Source organism: Antechinus flavipes, chromosome 2, assembly GCF_016432865.1.
Source record: "Antechinus flavipes isolate AdamAnt ecotype Samford, QLD, Australia chromosome 2, AdamAnt_v2, whole genome shotgun sequence".
Lineage (NCBI taxonomy): Eukaryota > Metazoa > Chordata > Mammalia > Dasyuromorphia > Dasyuridae > Antechinus > Antechinus flavipes.
Genome location: NC_067399.1, coordinates 206,480,863 through 206,496,849, shown reverse-complemented (window position 1 = coordinate 206,496,849; position 15,987 = coordinate 206,480,863). Strand labels below are relative to the sequence as shown.

The 15,987-nt window shown below is 36.1% G+C and overlaps 1 protein-coding gene across 1 annotated transcript in view; it reads left to right on the top strand.

The window, feature by feature from the left end:
• The first annotated feature begins 4,698 nt into the window (after positions 1 to 4,698).
• Positions 4,699 to 15,987, top strand: part of CAPN14 (calpain 14) — a 146,443-nt gene continuing 135,154 nt past the window's right edge. The window contains exons 1-6 of the mRNA XM_051973588.1: positions 4,699 to 4,938; positions 6,532 to 6,601; positions 8,974 to 9,092; positions 9,250 to 9,386; positions 12,439 to 12,613; positions 14,570 to 14,632. Of these exons, the coding sequence (XP_051829548.1) occupies positions 4,699 to 4,938; positions 6,532 to 6,601; positions 8,974 to 9,092; positions 9,250 to 9,386; positions 12,439 to 12,613; positions 14,570 to 14,632 (804 nt within the window). The remainder of the gene's footprint in view (positions 4,939 to 6,531; positions 6,602 to 8,973; positions 9,093 to 9,249; positions 9,387 to 12,438; positions 12,614 to 14,569; positions 14,633 to 15,987) is intronic.

Sequence of the window (15,987 nt, the reverse complement as noted above, 5' to 3'; positions counted from 1 at the left end):
TTCTATATATTTTGGAAATGAGGCCTTTATCAGAACCTTTGATTGTAAAAATGTTTTCCCAGTTTATTGTTTCCCTTCTAATCTTGTTTGCATTTGTTTTGTTTGTACAAAAACTTTTCAATTTGATATAATCAAAATTTTCTATTTTGTGGTCAATAGCGATCTCTAGTTCTTCTTTGGTCATAAATTCCTCCCTCTTCCACAGGTCTACGAGGTAAACTATCCTATGCTTTTTCAATTTATTTATTATCTTATTCTTTATGCCTAAGTCATGAACCCATTTTGACCTTATCTTGGTGTGTGGTGTTAAGTGTGGGTCAATGCCAACTAGTCTATTTCTTAGCCAGTACCAAATGGTTTTGGTGACTACTGCTTTAGAATCTAGTTTTAGATCTGATACAGCTAGGCCACCTTCATTTGATTTTTTTTTCCATTAGTTCCCTTGAAATTGTTGACCTTTTCTTCTTCTAGATGAATTTTGTTGTTATTTTCTCTAGGTCATTGAAATAGTTCCTTGGGAGTCTAATTGGTATGGCATTAAATAAATAGATTAGGTAGTATTGTCATCTTTATTATATTCACTCACCCTATCCAAGAGCATTTAATATTTTTTCACTTGTTTAGATCTGACTTTATTTGTGTGGAAAGTATTTTGTAGTTTTGCTCATATAGTTCCTGATTTTCCCTTGGCAGATTCCCAAATATTTTATCCTTTTGACAGTTTTTTAAATGTAATTTCTCTTTGTATCTCTTGCTGTTGGATTTTGTTAGTGATGTATAAAAATGCTGAGGATTTATGTGGATTTATTTTGCATTTTGCAACTTTGCTAAAGTTGTGGATTATTTTTAATAGGTTTTTAGTAGATTCTCTGGGGTTCTCATCTACAAAGAGTGATAATTTGGTTTCCTCATTACCTATTCTAATTCCTTTCAGAGAAAGCTTCATGAAGGAGATGGAACATGTTATGAGTCCCAGTGATTAGAATAAATTTGGCTAATTTAGAGATGACAACTGGTCAGTTTGACTTTAGGTAAGAGGAAGGTAGAAAGTGAGAAGGTTAACGAAATTTAGAGACTCTCTTTCCCAATTCAATCTGAATATACTCCACTCCACATACTCCACTCTTTTCTATTATTGTTGGAGTAAAAGGATATGAATGTCACTGTGACATGAAGGATAGGTTGCTAGATTTGGGATTCAGGAAGACATGGATTAAAATTCTTCCTTATTCACTTATTAATTCAATGACCCCAAATACATCCTTTCATACTCCCTGAGCTTCAGCTTTCTGATCTGAAAATGAGAAAGTGGGCCTTGATGACCTATAATGTCTCTTCTTTTTAATTTTCTGACCTATGAATGAGTTCACATAGGACTATAATCCCTGTTACTGGGAGCTGTTACTTTGGCACAGCTACGGTTATTTGTTCACAATTTGGGGAAAACTACTGGTCTTGAGTGAGCTTTTCAAGGCAATTTCCCCAAACATAGTAAATGATGTTACTATAAGTCATATGAATTTTTTATCTATAAAATAAAAAGGAAAGCAAGTATATTGAAATACAATCAAAATATTTTTCAAAACTAGCCATTTAAAATATTTGAACTTGATTCTTTTTTTTATGTTAAATATGTTGCAGTATATTCTAGATATAATACATATTTGCAGAACCAAACAGTTCTCCTGTTGCACAGGGAGAATTGGATTCAGAAGGTAAAAAATAACTCGGGAAGAAAATCAAAAATGCAAATATGAACTTGATTCTTAAGATCCCTTCTAATTTCAATAAAGTCAAATAGGTGATATTTCAAATATCAGTGGCTGATGAAAATGTAACCAGAAATTATTATGCCTGTGCAGTTTCATTGGATGTCCCAAAAGACTTAGTGCAGTTTTAGTGCTTAAAACTTTGTATAATTTAAAAGTACACTGAGACTTTTGGGATATCCCTTACACTTAGCAGACTTAAAGGGATGTCAGAAGTTTGACACACTGGGATCTGGTAAGCCAGTCAGGGAAGGTGCAAAAATATAAGACCTGAAGCCTCACAGTCTAGCCATACTGGTCTACCTTCTTGTTCTTCACACATAAGACACAATTTTCTCTTGTGATTTTCACTCTTGCAGTTCTCTTGGGCCTGGGATGGGCTTTCTTCATAGCTTTTCCCCTCATATCCTTGACTTTCTTTAAGACTCAGATCAAATGTCATTTTCTGCATCTCCTAACTACTAATATTTTCTTCTTTCTTCTATGTATATTGTATGCATTTGTGCAGTACTGCCATACCTCATTACATTGAGCTTTATTTTATAGTGCTTCACAGATGTTTCAGTGGTTTTATTTTTTTTTTTATTTTGGCAAATTGAAGGTTGGTAGTAACCCTGAATCAAGCAAGTCAAAGAATCATCATTTTTTTGTGTTCTCACATTGTGTCTCTGTCACATTTTGATAATTCTTGCAATATTTCAAACATTTTCATCATTATTACCTTGATTATGGTGATTTGTGACCAATGTTCTTTGATGTTACTATTATAATTGTTTTGGAGTACCATGAACCCTGCCAATATAAGATGGCCAACAAAATATGTTGTGTGTTCTGATCGCTTCATCAACCCACAGTTTCCCATCTCTCCCTCTCCATGAGCCTCCCTGTTTTCTGAAACCCAACAATATTGAAATTAAGCCAATTTATAATCCTACATTACCTCTAAGTGTTCAAGTGAAAGGATGATTTCATCCATGGCAAACTTCTTTGTGTCTTATTTTAAGAAATTGCCACAGTTACCCTTCAACAACCACCAACCTGATTGGTCAGAAGCCATCAACAGCAATCTTAGAGGCTATAAATACAAGCAAAAAGAAAAATGATTCTTTTTCCTTGAGAAGTTTACATTATAATGGAAGAAAACCACATGTAAAGGTGTCTGACCTATATTGGATTATTTGCTGTCTAGTAGAGGGAGAAGGCTGAGAGGGAGGGAGAAAAATAAGGAACACAAGATTTTGCAAGGATGAAATGTTGAAAACTATTTTTGCATGTATTATGAAAAATAAAAAGCTATTATAAAATAAATTTTTAAAAAAACATGTAAAGGGGAGCTAAAAGGATAGAGGGGATAGAAAAAGTACTCTCCTTGGTGATGAAATCCAGGGTCAGGAGATTTAAAAGATAGCTATGAAGAGAACAAAGTATGGCTGACCTGGATCTCTTCTAAGTTTACAAAATGATGCTCTGGTAGGAACCCATCAGTGGGCAAAAGTTAGGGTAAAAACAATGGAAAGATATTCCAAGGTGAGAAAAGCCTTGGGTCTGAGGGAAGATCCAGAGTGAGAAGGCAGTTGAGTCATGGTTATAAAATCTTTAGGAGGGGAAGAACAGCAAGTGGAGGGAGCTGAGGATGTTCATTCTTCATCACAGACCTAAGCTACATCAATTATTGATCACTGATAATTTCTAGGTAAGCCTGATCCCAACCTAACTAAACAAAAGCTCCAAAACTTTTACTCCTAAAAGGGGAGTGATCCTCCTCACTTTGGAATGATAAAGCAGTAGAAGAGGGCCCAATAAAGCACTCCCTGGCACAATGGTGATACCACTGAGTCTGGAATAAAAAAATCTAGGTTTAAAATTTGTCTCTGCCACTTTCTACCTGTATAATCTTGGGCAAATCATTTAACTTTTATGGGCCTCAGTTTTCTAATCAGAAAAATAAAGAAAATGGATTAAATAGCCTTGTTTCCTTTTGTGGCAGTAGGCAATGCATTGGATAGCACATTGGGCCCAGAATCAGTAAAACTCATTTTTCTGAGTTCAAATCCGGCCTCAGACACTTACTGGCTGTGTGACCTGGGCAAGTCATCTAACCCTGTTTGCCTCAGTTTTCTCATCTGTAAAATGAGCTAGAGAAGGAAATGGCAAAACTAGTCTAATATCCTTGCTAAGAAAACCCCAAATGGAATCACAAAGAATCAGACAGGACTGAAATGACCAAATAACAATCGCAATAACAAGTTTCCTTTCAGCTCTAAATCTATGATCCCAAATGTAAGAGGGCCTAACTTTGGCAATCCAAACACTACAATTCTTTACTTTGATAGCTTTTCTTAGTCATACTGACTTGCTCTATGATCATATGAACCTTCTCACAGGAACGTCATTATTGTTTCATAAAATCAAGGATTCTATAATTCCATCAAGGTGTGAAATCTACTTCAGGCTAATAAGGTTTGAAGTCATTCAATCAGTCCCTTTTTAAAAAGTTTTTTTTTTTTTTCCTGTCCTCAAGCCATCATTCCCTCTTTCTCCTCCCTATCAAATGAAAAGAAAATTTGTCAGAATAAGGAACTGAGTCTATAATTTCATCAGGACAGAGAAGTTCTAGTATGATTAGCTCCATCCACAATACTGATTGGTCACTAATTGGCTAACTTAGAGTCTTAGATATGTTTGGGACACCAAGAGGTTAAGTGACTTGCCTGTCTATGGTGTCACAGTCAGAATTTGTGAGAGGCTAATTTGAATTTTGGCCTTTCTGATACAAAGGTTTGTTTTTAATTTACTCTACCATACTGACAAATTATAGTTGTGAAAAAAACAACAAACTGATGTTTCACAATTTATTTCAGGTACTTTGAGAGAAAACAAGCTTCCTTGTGGATCACCTTGTGGATCAACCCTCTCAGTCTAGCCAGCCATGTCTTTGTGTTCATTTCTAAAGGGGAAAAGTCCAAAGCACCATTATTCCCCTTTCAGAAAGGAATCTTTCGGAAGGTCCTTTCATCAGCCATACCAAGACTATGAGACCTTGTTGGAAACATGCCTGAGGAACAATTGCCTCTTTGAGGATCCCAACTTTCCAGCTGACATGAATTCCATTGGCAGAGGGTCCCTGCTGCAGAAGCTGCCCCCAACCCTGCACTGGAAGAGACCTATTGTAAGTGATTGCCTGGCTTTCTGAAAGAAGGGTGTATCTTTTCAAATAAAACTCTCTATCTCTCCAGGACCTTTCACTGAAAGAGTTTAAGAAAGTTCACTCTCCAGTGTTCATTAGAGATAATCTTCGAGACAGGGGAAAAACAAACAAACCTAAAACCTAGCTTTGGAGTTAGACAATCTGGACTGTTTTCTTTGTTACAAATGACCTGTACCATCTTAATTTTTTGGAGCCTCGGTTTCCTCAGCTACAATTAGAGAGATAACTTATGTATTTACTTACTTCGTATACTTGTGTGAAACACATTTGTAAATTTTGGCATTCTATAAGTCACAGCAGCAACTGGCAGATGTGATCACTTTAAAATGTAATAACTAACAATTATATAATTTCTTAAGTTTGTTATTTAAATAGTAGCTAATGATTATATAGTGCTTAAAGATTAAGAAGGCATATGAATATATACTATCTTATTTCATACTCTTGACAATACTGTTAGGTCTTTAGTATCCTCATTTAACTGAAAGGGAAACTAAGGCTTGACTTGTACGTTTAAATTACAATGACTTGAAAGTCTCAGAAGTAGGACTGAAACCAGGTATTCCTAAATCCAAGTCCAACACACTATTATGCCAAACTTCATCTTCTTTGCCAAATATGTTACATATATTATTTCATTTAAGCCTAATAATAGTACTAGGAGGTAAGTGCTATAGCAATTATTATCCTCTTTTCACAGATAAAAGAGCTGAGGCTGAGAAAGGTTAACTAATTTGCCCCTGGCCATATAGCCAGTAAATGTCAGAGAGAAGAAACCATTAACTTCTGCTTGATCCCACCTAGGCAACCTTCTCATTTGGCTATAGCTCCATCCACCAGGAATTCCACTTCCCCCATAAATCCACCTGACATCTGACTTTTGGCAGCTTTTATCCATTGCTTGCAGGGGATGGAGCAGAACAAGTCTATCGATAATCCTTCTTTTACCTGACAATTCCTCAAACTCTTGAAAGTAGTTTGGTGAATGAAAGAGAGTTGACTATCACCTCCACATTCATCCCATCTCAGAATCACAGAATTTGAGAATTACAAGTCTCAGAGGCCCATTTAGACCAATGCTTATATTAAAAAATTCACTCACAGACTTGCATTTGCTGAAAAAGTCAGAGAGGAGGAAGAAGGCAATGTAAATCATTCAGGGCAAAAAGAGGTAAAGATCATGCATTTCATAAATGCTCCTATTAAAGCCAGAATCTCTGGGAAATGAATTTCCTCATCAGTATGAGAAATAGTATCACGGAATGTTAGAACTCAAAGAGACTTTCAAGATCTCCTCTCTCATTTTACAGATAAGGAAACTGAAGTCCAGAAATCAAGGACATCAAGGCTACACTGCTAATAGGGACAAACTCAGATTTGAACCCAAATCAGCTGACTCCCAATTCTGTGTGTTTTCCATACTACTTTCAGAGCTCCTGAAAGATGAAATCTCATAATAGGTTTCTGACTTGTACTGATTATAAGAACGAGCTGGTTATAAAAGGGGTGAAAAGAGGTTTCTGATATGTGACAGTTTCCTATCTGTCCTTCCAGGAGCTGCATGAAAACCCTGTCTTCTATTCAAACAAAGCAGGAAGGTTGGGCCTCTGCCAAGGAGTAGTAGGTGAGTCCACTTCTGCTCTCCTTCCCCTTTCCTTTGCCCCCATCTTCATGCCCATTCTTTTCTTTCTAAGGAACCTGCAGGATGTATTGGAGAGTTTGGGAGCCAGGAAAAACTCTCTTCCCTTTAGATGGCTTTACCTTTTCCTCCTGCCCTGCTAAATGCCTGCATATCTAGGACTCAAGCCTCTACCTATTCGTTGCTCTTTATTCCTCATTCCCTTGAAGATTCTTCATAACACTCTCATAAGTTACTGTCAACGGGACTGTCCAATCCACATCTCAGGTTCAGATCTATCTCCTGAAATTCAGTTTTGCTGGATGTAGTCATCTGGATGGTCTGCAAACTCAACTTGCTGAATAAATTCTCTTTATATGAATCAGTTATGAGTCACCAAGGCTTGGAATTTGGGGACCCCCTAAGACTTCCCCCACTTCTTCCCCTTACTCACTCCAGTCATTTGCCGAGTCCTGTCGATTCTGCTTCTATAATATTTTATATCTATCACTTTTGCTTCACTCTTACTACCAGCACCCTAAAATAGGTTTTTGCTTTTTTTTTTTACTTATACAGTCCAAATTAATCTCTCTGATGAAGAATTAAAACGCTTGCATTTATAAGGCAATTTTCTTTAAAGTTTGCAAAACACTCCTTATGATAATGGTAACAAATAGGGAATGCAAACATTATTATCCCCATTTAAAGGGGAAAAATTGAGTCTGAGAGGAATTATTTGATTTGTAATTGTTGGTATTTTTTTTGGAGGAAATCAGCGTTAAGTGACTTGCCCATGACTGCATAATGTAAGTGTCTGAGACTAGGTTTGAGCTCTGGTTCTCTGGATTCCAGGGCCAATACTCTACCTTCTGTATCCCCCATTTGTGCTGAAATGCTTTGCTTTAAATGCATCTTAGATCTCATCATCTATGTAACAACGGTCCATTACACAATTCTGTTAAATTTGCAAATCACTTTACATTCATTAATTGGTTGAAATCTTGTAACATCTCTATGAGGTGGTTCCTACATGTACCTGCAGACATCTCAGAGACATCAAGTAACCTACTTATGGTCATAGAGATGCTACTTATCAAAGAAGGGATTTGAAAACAGTCATCTTGTCTCCAGGTCCAATGTTGCATCCACTTCATTGAGCTGCCTTGAAGCTCTGGGGTGCTTTTCTCTTTCCCTTCCTCTCTCTCTCTCTCTCTCTCTCTCTCTCTCTCTCTCTCTCTCTCTCTCTCTCTCTCGTGATTTTCTGGTTGTAGTGAACTCCCTATGAGGAAACTACCTCCACCCAAGCATACAGGCACCTGCTCTGAAATTTATAATCTGCATTTGTTTGTTTGTTATTTTGTATTACAAACTGTCACGAATTATTCCCACTCAGTCACTGATCTCTTGCAGGAGCCCACAAAACACTTCCAAAGATATTAACTTGACCTTCATATTAATTCTCAGAAAGGAAAACAATTAAGCCAATATCATCTCCCTCTAGCCTTTCTTGGTCTTCTACAAGCAGCTATTGTCTAAATCAGATATTTTTGAGCTTTTACATTTAATTAGATATCTGTTTTAATTATAGAAAATCAACATGTGGGAAGTGAATTGAGAGTTGGTCTCAGTGCCAGCAAAGCCTTGGTCCCAGTCCTGCTTCTAACATATCCTGGCTGTGTGACTCTGGAAAAGGTTTGGGGTACTGAGACTATAAATTGCACAACAGGTAGTTTACTTGCATTTACAGGGGCTTTCTCACTGGGAGTCTTAGACTAATGAAATCACCATTTCATTAAAAAAATGTAGCATATATTGTTTCTGAATATCAGTATTATTTTTCTTATTTCCTAATTGCCTTCCCAATAAGATGACAAACTCTTGGAAGACAAGGCTTGTTCATAGTTCTCTTGGAGGCAGCTAGGTGATGCAGTGAATAGAACACTGAACTTAGAGTCAGGAAGATGAGCTCAAATCCAGTCTCAGACACTTATTAGTTTGTCATTAACCTCTATATGCCTCAGTTTACTCATCTGTAAAATGGGGTTAATAACTGCATCTATCTCCTGGGATTAATGAGAGGATAAACTGAAATGATATTTTGTAAAGTGCTACATAAAACTTAAAGAATTATATAAATATTATTATTATTGGTATTGTTTTGCCTAATTATTATTAGTACTGGGCCTAGGATCTAAAAAGCAACCTACTTCCCAGGATATTTGTGAAGATTAAATGATTGTAAAACATAGTAAGTACAACTAAATGTTAGTAATTATTATTATTGTTTTCCTTATATTACATTTCCTTGAACAGAATTCACATGTAACAAATATTTGTTAAAGTAAAAAAAAAGTGATTTTTGTATTGGTTTGCTCCAGGAAACTGCTGGTTCTTGGCTGCACTGGAAGCTCTTACATTCCATGGGGACATTCTAAACCGGGTCGTACCTCTGAACCAGAGTTTCACCAAGAGGTATGCTGGCATCTTCCTCTTTCAGGTAAGTCTCCTTCCTATGCAGGTGGGGCTCTCCTCTGCAAAAAGCTGGCTTGGATGCAATCAGATGTTGCCTTTGATGGAAACCTTATTTAACATGTTGAGATGCTCCATCTTCCCATCATCCCACTATCACCAAGGATATCTGGCTCTCTTTCCAGTTCTGGCATTTTGGTGAATGGATTCCTGTCGTTATTGATGACCGTTTACCTGTAAATGAGGCTGGTCACCTGGTCTTTGTCTCTTCTACCTGCAAAAACTTGTTCTGGGCAGCTCTACTGGAGAAGGCCTATGCCAAGTAAGAGAATCATTAGAAATCCAGATGGATAGATAGATAAACAGGCAGACAGACGGATGGATGGATGGATGGATGGATGGATGGATGGATACAGAGATAGAAATAAAGGTTGATGGATAAATAAAAAGATAGATGTATAATTGGATAGCCTGGGAGGATGGATGGATATAGATAGATTATTTTTTAAGCTCTTGCTATGTGTCAGGCACTGTACTAAGTAGTGGGGATATAGTTCAACCAAGCAAGAAAATTTTGGACCTTTAATGAGGTTAGGAAGACAATTACTTCCACCCTCCAGGGCATTCTTATTAGAGCCAAAAAAGAGAACTGGTAAGGGAAGACAAATGGGATATGTAGAGTATTTGTATGAGTGCAATACTACATTGAGGAGGAGGTGGATTTCAAACAAAGTCAACGGACAAATGAGGAGAAATATGGCCAAAGTCATTCCCAAAATGATGGCCCTTGGAAGGGAATCCACCAGATTTCCAATCTCCTTGGAAAGGAGACTCCAAGACAGAGATTTCGCAGAATGACACCATGGCAAAAGCAGAGAAGAAGGATTCTGGAAGAAGTATGATTGTGAATGGGCTTTTCTCTCTTTCTCTGTATTTTTCTGCATGTGGTTATGTTTAAGTGTGTCTCTCTTTGGTTTTGTGTCTCTCTCCAGGATCAAAAGATCCATATTGACTTTGGCTTATATTTATGTGACCTTGGACAAATCACCCAAATCTCTTCAAGCCTCATTTTCCTCACCAGTAAAATAAGCAGATTGAGTTAAAGTTCTTTCTAGCTCAAGATTTGGGCTTTATTAAGATCAATGATCTATGTGCTCTGTCTTTCTTCCTCTATAATTCTCCAAATTTTATTCTAGAAGCATAGAGAGGAAACTTTAGAGCAGTGGTTCTCAAACTTTTGTTTTCAGTATCTTTATCCTATTAGATATTGAGGATCTCTCCAAAGCGTTTTTGTTTATCTGGATTATATTTATAGACATTCACTATATTGGAAATAAAAACTATTTTTGAATTTGTAGACCCTCTAAAAGGGTTTCAGAGATCCCCAGGATTCTCTAGACCATACTTTGAGAACCACTGCTTTAGAGGGAGGAAACCTGGGACAGTGAGCCAAAAAACAACTTAAATCATCAACTCATTAGGGTGATAAGGCCTTAGATGAGAATCCCTGAATTTGGATTCATAGTCACTAGATTTCTTTTAGTCATAGCTAAAGTTTGTTTGTTTTTGAAGGAGGCCTATATTTTTTCAAAATAAATTCACTTTATTTAATTAAATTCCTTTTATTCATTCTACCTTCTCACCTCCTCCCTTTTCCATTAAGATAGAAAAAAAAAAAACCCTGCCATAAGCATGTACAGTCTAGAAAAATAGACCCATGCATTCACTAAGTTAAACATTTATTCCTCTGTCTAGATTCTGAGCCTATCTATCTGGAGATGGATAGCATGCTTCATCATGAGTGCTCTGGAATTGTCATTGGTCATTGCTTTGTTCAGTGTTCCTAAATCCAAGTTTTTTGTCTTTATAATTTTGTAGTTACTGTATAATTGATTCTGCTCACTTCACTCTTTAGCAGTTCATACAAGTCTTCCTGGGTTTCTCTGAAACTATCCCTTTCATCATTTCTTACAGAAGACTTATCTCCATTAGTTCAAATCTAGTATGAGACTCTTATCAGCTATCTGATTCTGGCAAGACATTTAACCTTGTTTATCTTGGTTACTCAACTATTTAACTAAATTGGAGAAGGAAATGGCAAATCATTCTAATCTTTGCCAAGAAAACACCAATATAGGGTCATGAAGAGTCAGATATACTGAAAATGACTCAAAACATATACATATATGCATACATTTTTTTCTAAAATTCAAACTTCTTTCCTATTTTTTTTTTTTACTATATTTATCCAATTCTGAAAAGGGCAAATTGAGGTGTCCAGCACTATAATTTCTCTATTTCTCTCTGTCACTCATTTCACTTTTCCTTTAAGTATTTAGTATCCAGTGATTTAAAATTAATATTGATATTAATTCATTATCTATGGTACTCTTCAACAAAATATAGTTTATTGTTTATTTCTTTCAATCTATTCCTGCTATTGTTCAGTCTGGGAACAGCTAAAGTAAAAAGGTAGGGTAGCGATCATGATCTGAAACTTAATCATGAAACAGAAATGCCCTGGATGATACAGAATCTAAAGTGCGAATCTTGGTTTTAAGTGTGTTTCTTATAAATAACATACTGTTGGATTCTGCTTTTTAATCCATTCTGAAAGGTCTTACATTTTTTGAGTTCATCCCATTGATATTACAGTAATTAGCATTCATTGTGTTTCCCTCCATTCCTTTCTCTTATAATTTTCCTTCTATTTGTACTCTCTGCTCCTCTTTATAAAGATGAGAAAATAAATGTACTTAGTAACTGTGCTCTAGATTTAATATTATCTGCTTCTGCACTTCCCTCTTCTTTTTCCTTTACCTCATACCTAAACCCATATTCTTATCTTTTCTTATTTTCCCCTTATGCCCCTTTTTGAGAGCCGCTCCACTTATAATTTGTTTTGTTTTAGTGCAATTCCTCTTAATTTACTTTTCTTATTATTCCCTTTTTCTTTTTTGCCTTTTTCTTCTTGTTTCCCTGTTAAAATGCATTTCAGTAACCAATTATGTGTGTGTGTGTGTGTGTGTGTGTGTGTGTGTGAATTCTTCCTCCCTTTGACTATTTTAGATGAGTGAGATTCAAGAGACATTCATACCCCTTCCTCCTTGTTAAACAGTCTTCTACTTGCACAACTTGATTACGTGAAATAATTTCCCCCATTTTTCCTCTTCCTAAAAAGAGGGCTTGTTTTACGGAGTATGTTTTCTCCTCTGTTAGTAAGATGGAATCAAACACATATATCTAGAGCATCAAAAAATAGATTGCAAGAATGTAATCATGGAAAAGCAGAGCTGGAAGGGCTTTCTTGAGGATACCCAGAGAAGATGGATCATTTTCACGAATTGTCTTTTGCCACTCTGCTCTTTCGGCAGGCTCTCAGGTTCCTATGAAGACCTGCAGACTGGGCATGTTTCAGAAGCTTTTGTGGACTTCACAGGAGGCGTGACAGCTACAATTCAACTAGCAAAGGCCCCTTCAGACCTCTGGGACATCCTCACCAGAGTTGCTTCCAAGAAATCCCTCATTGGCTGTCAGACTCACTCAGGAGTGAGATTTGGCCTTGGCTCTACACTGACACTACCCTCTCTTGCAATGTCTCTGCTCACACTCTGTGCTCTCCAGTTACTTCCTTTCTGCTCTAATGCCCTTGCCCCATGCTTCATTTCCATGGGATAATAATTATCATAAAGTAACATTTACATAGTATTATTTTATTTTATTTATTATTATTTTCATTATTATATTATCTTTTATTATTCATTAACATCTATATTTATATTATTTTATATTTTTATTTTTATATTATTTATCTTATATATAATATATTTATATTATTATATATATTTTGTATATTTGTATTATTATTATTATATTTATTTTTTCCTACAACCACCCCGAGGTAAATTGACTTGCTCAGGATCACACAACTAGTAAGTACCCATTTGAACTCAGGTCTTCCTGAGTTCTATTGTGCCAACTAGCTGGTATATCCATAAAACAACTCCTGTTTAAACTTCCATGTTAGTCCGATCCCCCTATCATTGTGGTGTTGTGGATAGAATATCAGTCCTAGAGTCAGGAGGACCTGAGTTCAAGGCTGACTTCAGATACTTACTAACTGTCTGACCCTGTGCCAATTATTTAACTCTATTTGCTTCAGTTTCTTCATCAGTATAATGAACTGGAGAAAGAAGTGGCAAACCACTCCAGTGTCTTTGCCAAGAAAACCCCAGATAGGGTCATGAAGAATAGGACACAACTAAAAAGCAATTCAGCAACAAAAAACCAAACCAAAACAAAACAAAACAAAACAAAAAAAAACTATCACTTTTAACTCTGTGACAAGCTTTGGTGCTTAAGCCCATCGATCAGTAAATACACATCTGTTAAGCATCTCCAAGGTGCCAGACAACATGCTATCTGATGGGTGGTACCAATGCAAATATAGTTTCTGCCCTTGGCGAGCTTATCTTTCAGAGATAGGAAGGAGAATAATATTTACACGTTTGAGATTGGAGCATCATAGCTAAGATTTTATCAGTAGAGAGAACTTTCAGGTGAGAAAAGTCCTACTATCAATGAAACAAGACACCCATTCTGCAACTTAATTTTAGATGAATTCTGTATCAGAAACTAATGTGATTTAAAAAAAATAATAGTTTTTTATTTTCAAAATACATGCAAAGATAGTTTTCAACATTTGCCCTTGCAAAACCTTGTGTTCCAAATTTTTCTCCCTCTTTTGCCCTCATTCCCTTTCCCTAGACAGCAAGTAATCTAATATAGATTAAACCTGTGCAATTCTTCTATACATATTTCTACATTTATCATGCTGCACAAAAAAATCAGGTCAAAAAAGAAAAAAAATGAGAAAGAAAAGAAAAGAAAGCAAACAACAACAAAAATAGTGAAAATACTATGTTATGATCCACATTCAATGCCGGTAGTCCTCTATCTGGATGCAGGTGGTTCTCTCCAAACTGAGATGATTTTAAGAGTAAACATGGCATTAAAGAAAAGGCATTAGCATTTGCTGTGTCACTGTACTCTTATTAGGATCTTAGAACTTTTCTATTTGACTTATAGCTGACGCTTTCCATGTGTTGTCTTCCCTAAAATATAAGCTCCTTTAGAGTAGGAGTTATCTTACTTTCCAGTCTTTTCAATTGATATTCCTGGCATTTAGTACAATGTTTTGCTCACAGGGAGCTCAAGATCTTTCACAATTTAGATCTGATTCCCTGAACTTATTTAATCTTAACTCCATCTCTTCTCTTACAAAAATTAGAAGAATCCATTAGGGGTCTATTATGTGCTAATACTGGAGACACAGACAAAAAAAGTAAAAATAGCTCCTGCCCTCAGAGAGCTTATATTCTAATAGGGAAAACAATATTTCATAAATAAATAAATACAAGACACATATTCACTGTAGCCCAACTCATTCCCTGTACATGTTCTATGCCTGAAAACTGACTAATTTTTTTTTTGTCTTTGCAGAAGGAAAGGATTCTGAATAATGGACTGGTGGATGGTCATGCATATACTCTCACTGGAATCAGGAAGGTAGAAAACATTTTGACCTTTCTCTTCTTTCCCACCTGTGGGTTCAACCCAAAGAATCAGTTCCCCCTGAATAGAAGTCTGTTTGCTGATTCAGACAGATTTTCTCAAAAAGTTATGTAAGGGAATTGGCAAAGCTCTCATGGTTTCCATGACAGACCATTTTTTTTTCTTGCTATTTTCTTTTATTTTGAGACAAGAAAGTCTTTCTACTCTAGACAGAGAGCATTGTGGATTAGAAAGATATCCCTATTCTCAGCACCTTCATGATGCTCTCTGGAGGTAACAACTGCCTAAAGAGTTACTTCTAAATTTAATATTCCTATCTTCTCTAGTCATGCATCATGATAGAGCTTATTGACAGCAAGCCAATTAACTTTACTAATCTGGGTACCCTTCTCTCAAGGGAAAGCCCACATTGCCATATTCCATTTTACCTTTCTCCTTATCCTGTTCCTAACCACACCTCCAAAATCAATATCTTTCATTTAAATTTATTATCATTCGATATTCTATAGTTCCAAAGTTTCCCAGTTTCCCTAAAGTTATGATGTTTCCTGCCTTTTCCCTGCTATCTTAAACAAATCTTCCATTACTAAAACTCATTCCTACTAAGTTACTATCCTTCAAAAATATTTTCCTTTCTAGAACTAATCCTCCAGCTTTCTTTTTATTCTCCATTCTATTGCATTTCTTTCCCATCAGTCATTTACTATATCATCAAACCCTTCAGTCAAATTTTGGTTTCTATATCAAGTGTAGCCAGGTACCTAAAGATCCCTGCTGATATAAAACTTTTCTTTTACTGTACCATAGGGTAACCTGCCAAACCCACCTTATTTCCAACCATATTAGAGAATTTTTGAGTTTATTGGAGAGAATGAGGGTGGTGATATTACCAGTTTTCCTACTCTGGCAGAGAAACAATATGGCCAGCTAAGGAGCCCTTGATGGCATATGAGATCTGAAATCAGAAAGATCTGAGTTCAAGTCCTGATTTGGATAGTTGATAGTTCTATAACTAGAAAAACCATTTATTATCTGCCTCAGTATTTTTTTCCCTATCTGTATAATGAAGATAATAATAGCATCAATCTTCCATGGTCTGGTAGAGATAAAATGAGACAGCATTTGTAAAGCATTTTGAGAACCTTAAAGTGATACACAAATGCTAATGATTATTAGTGTAGAAAGAATCACAAAGTCATAAATAATTGGAGTTAGAAGGGAAACAGTGCAGAACTTAGAATTAGAAGTCACAGATCATCTATTTTGGACCTTAGGCAAATCTCATAACTTGTATGAGCCTCCATTTCCTCATTTCAAATGAGAATGAAAATGGTATTAGCTCATGTGTC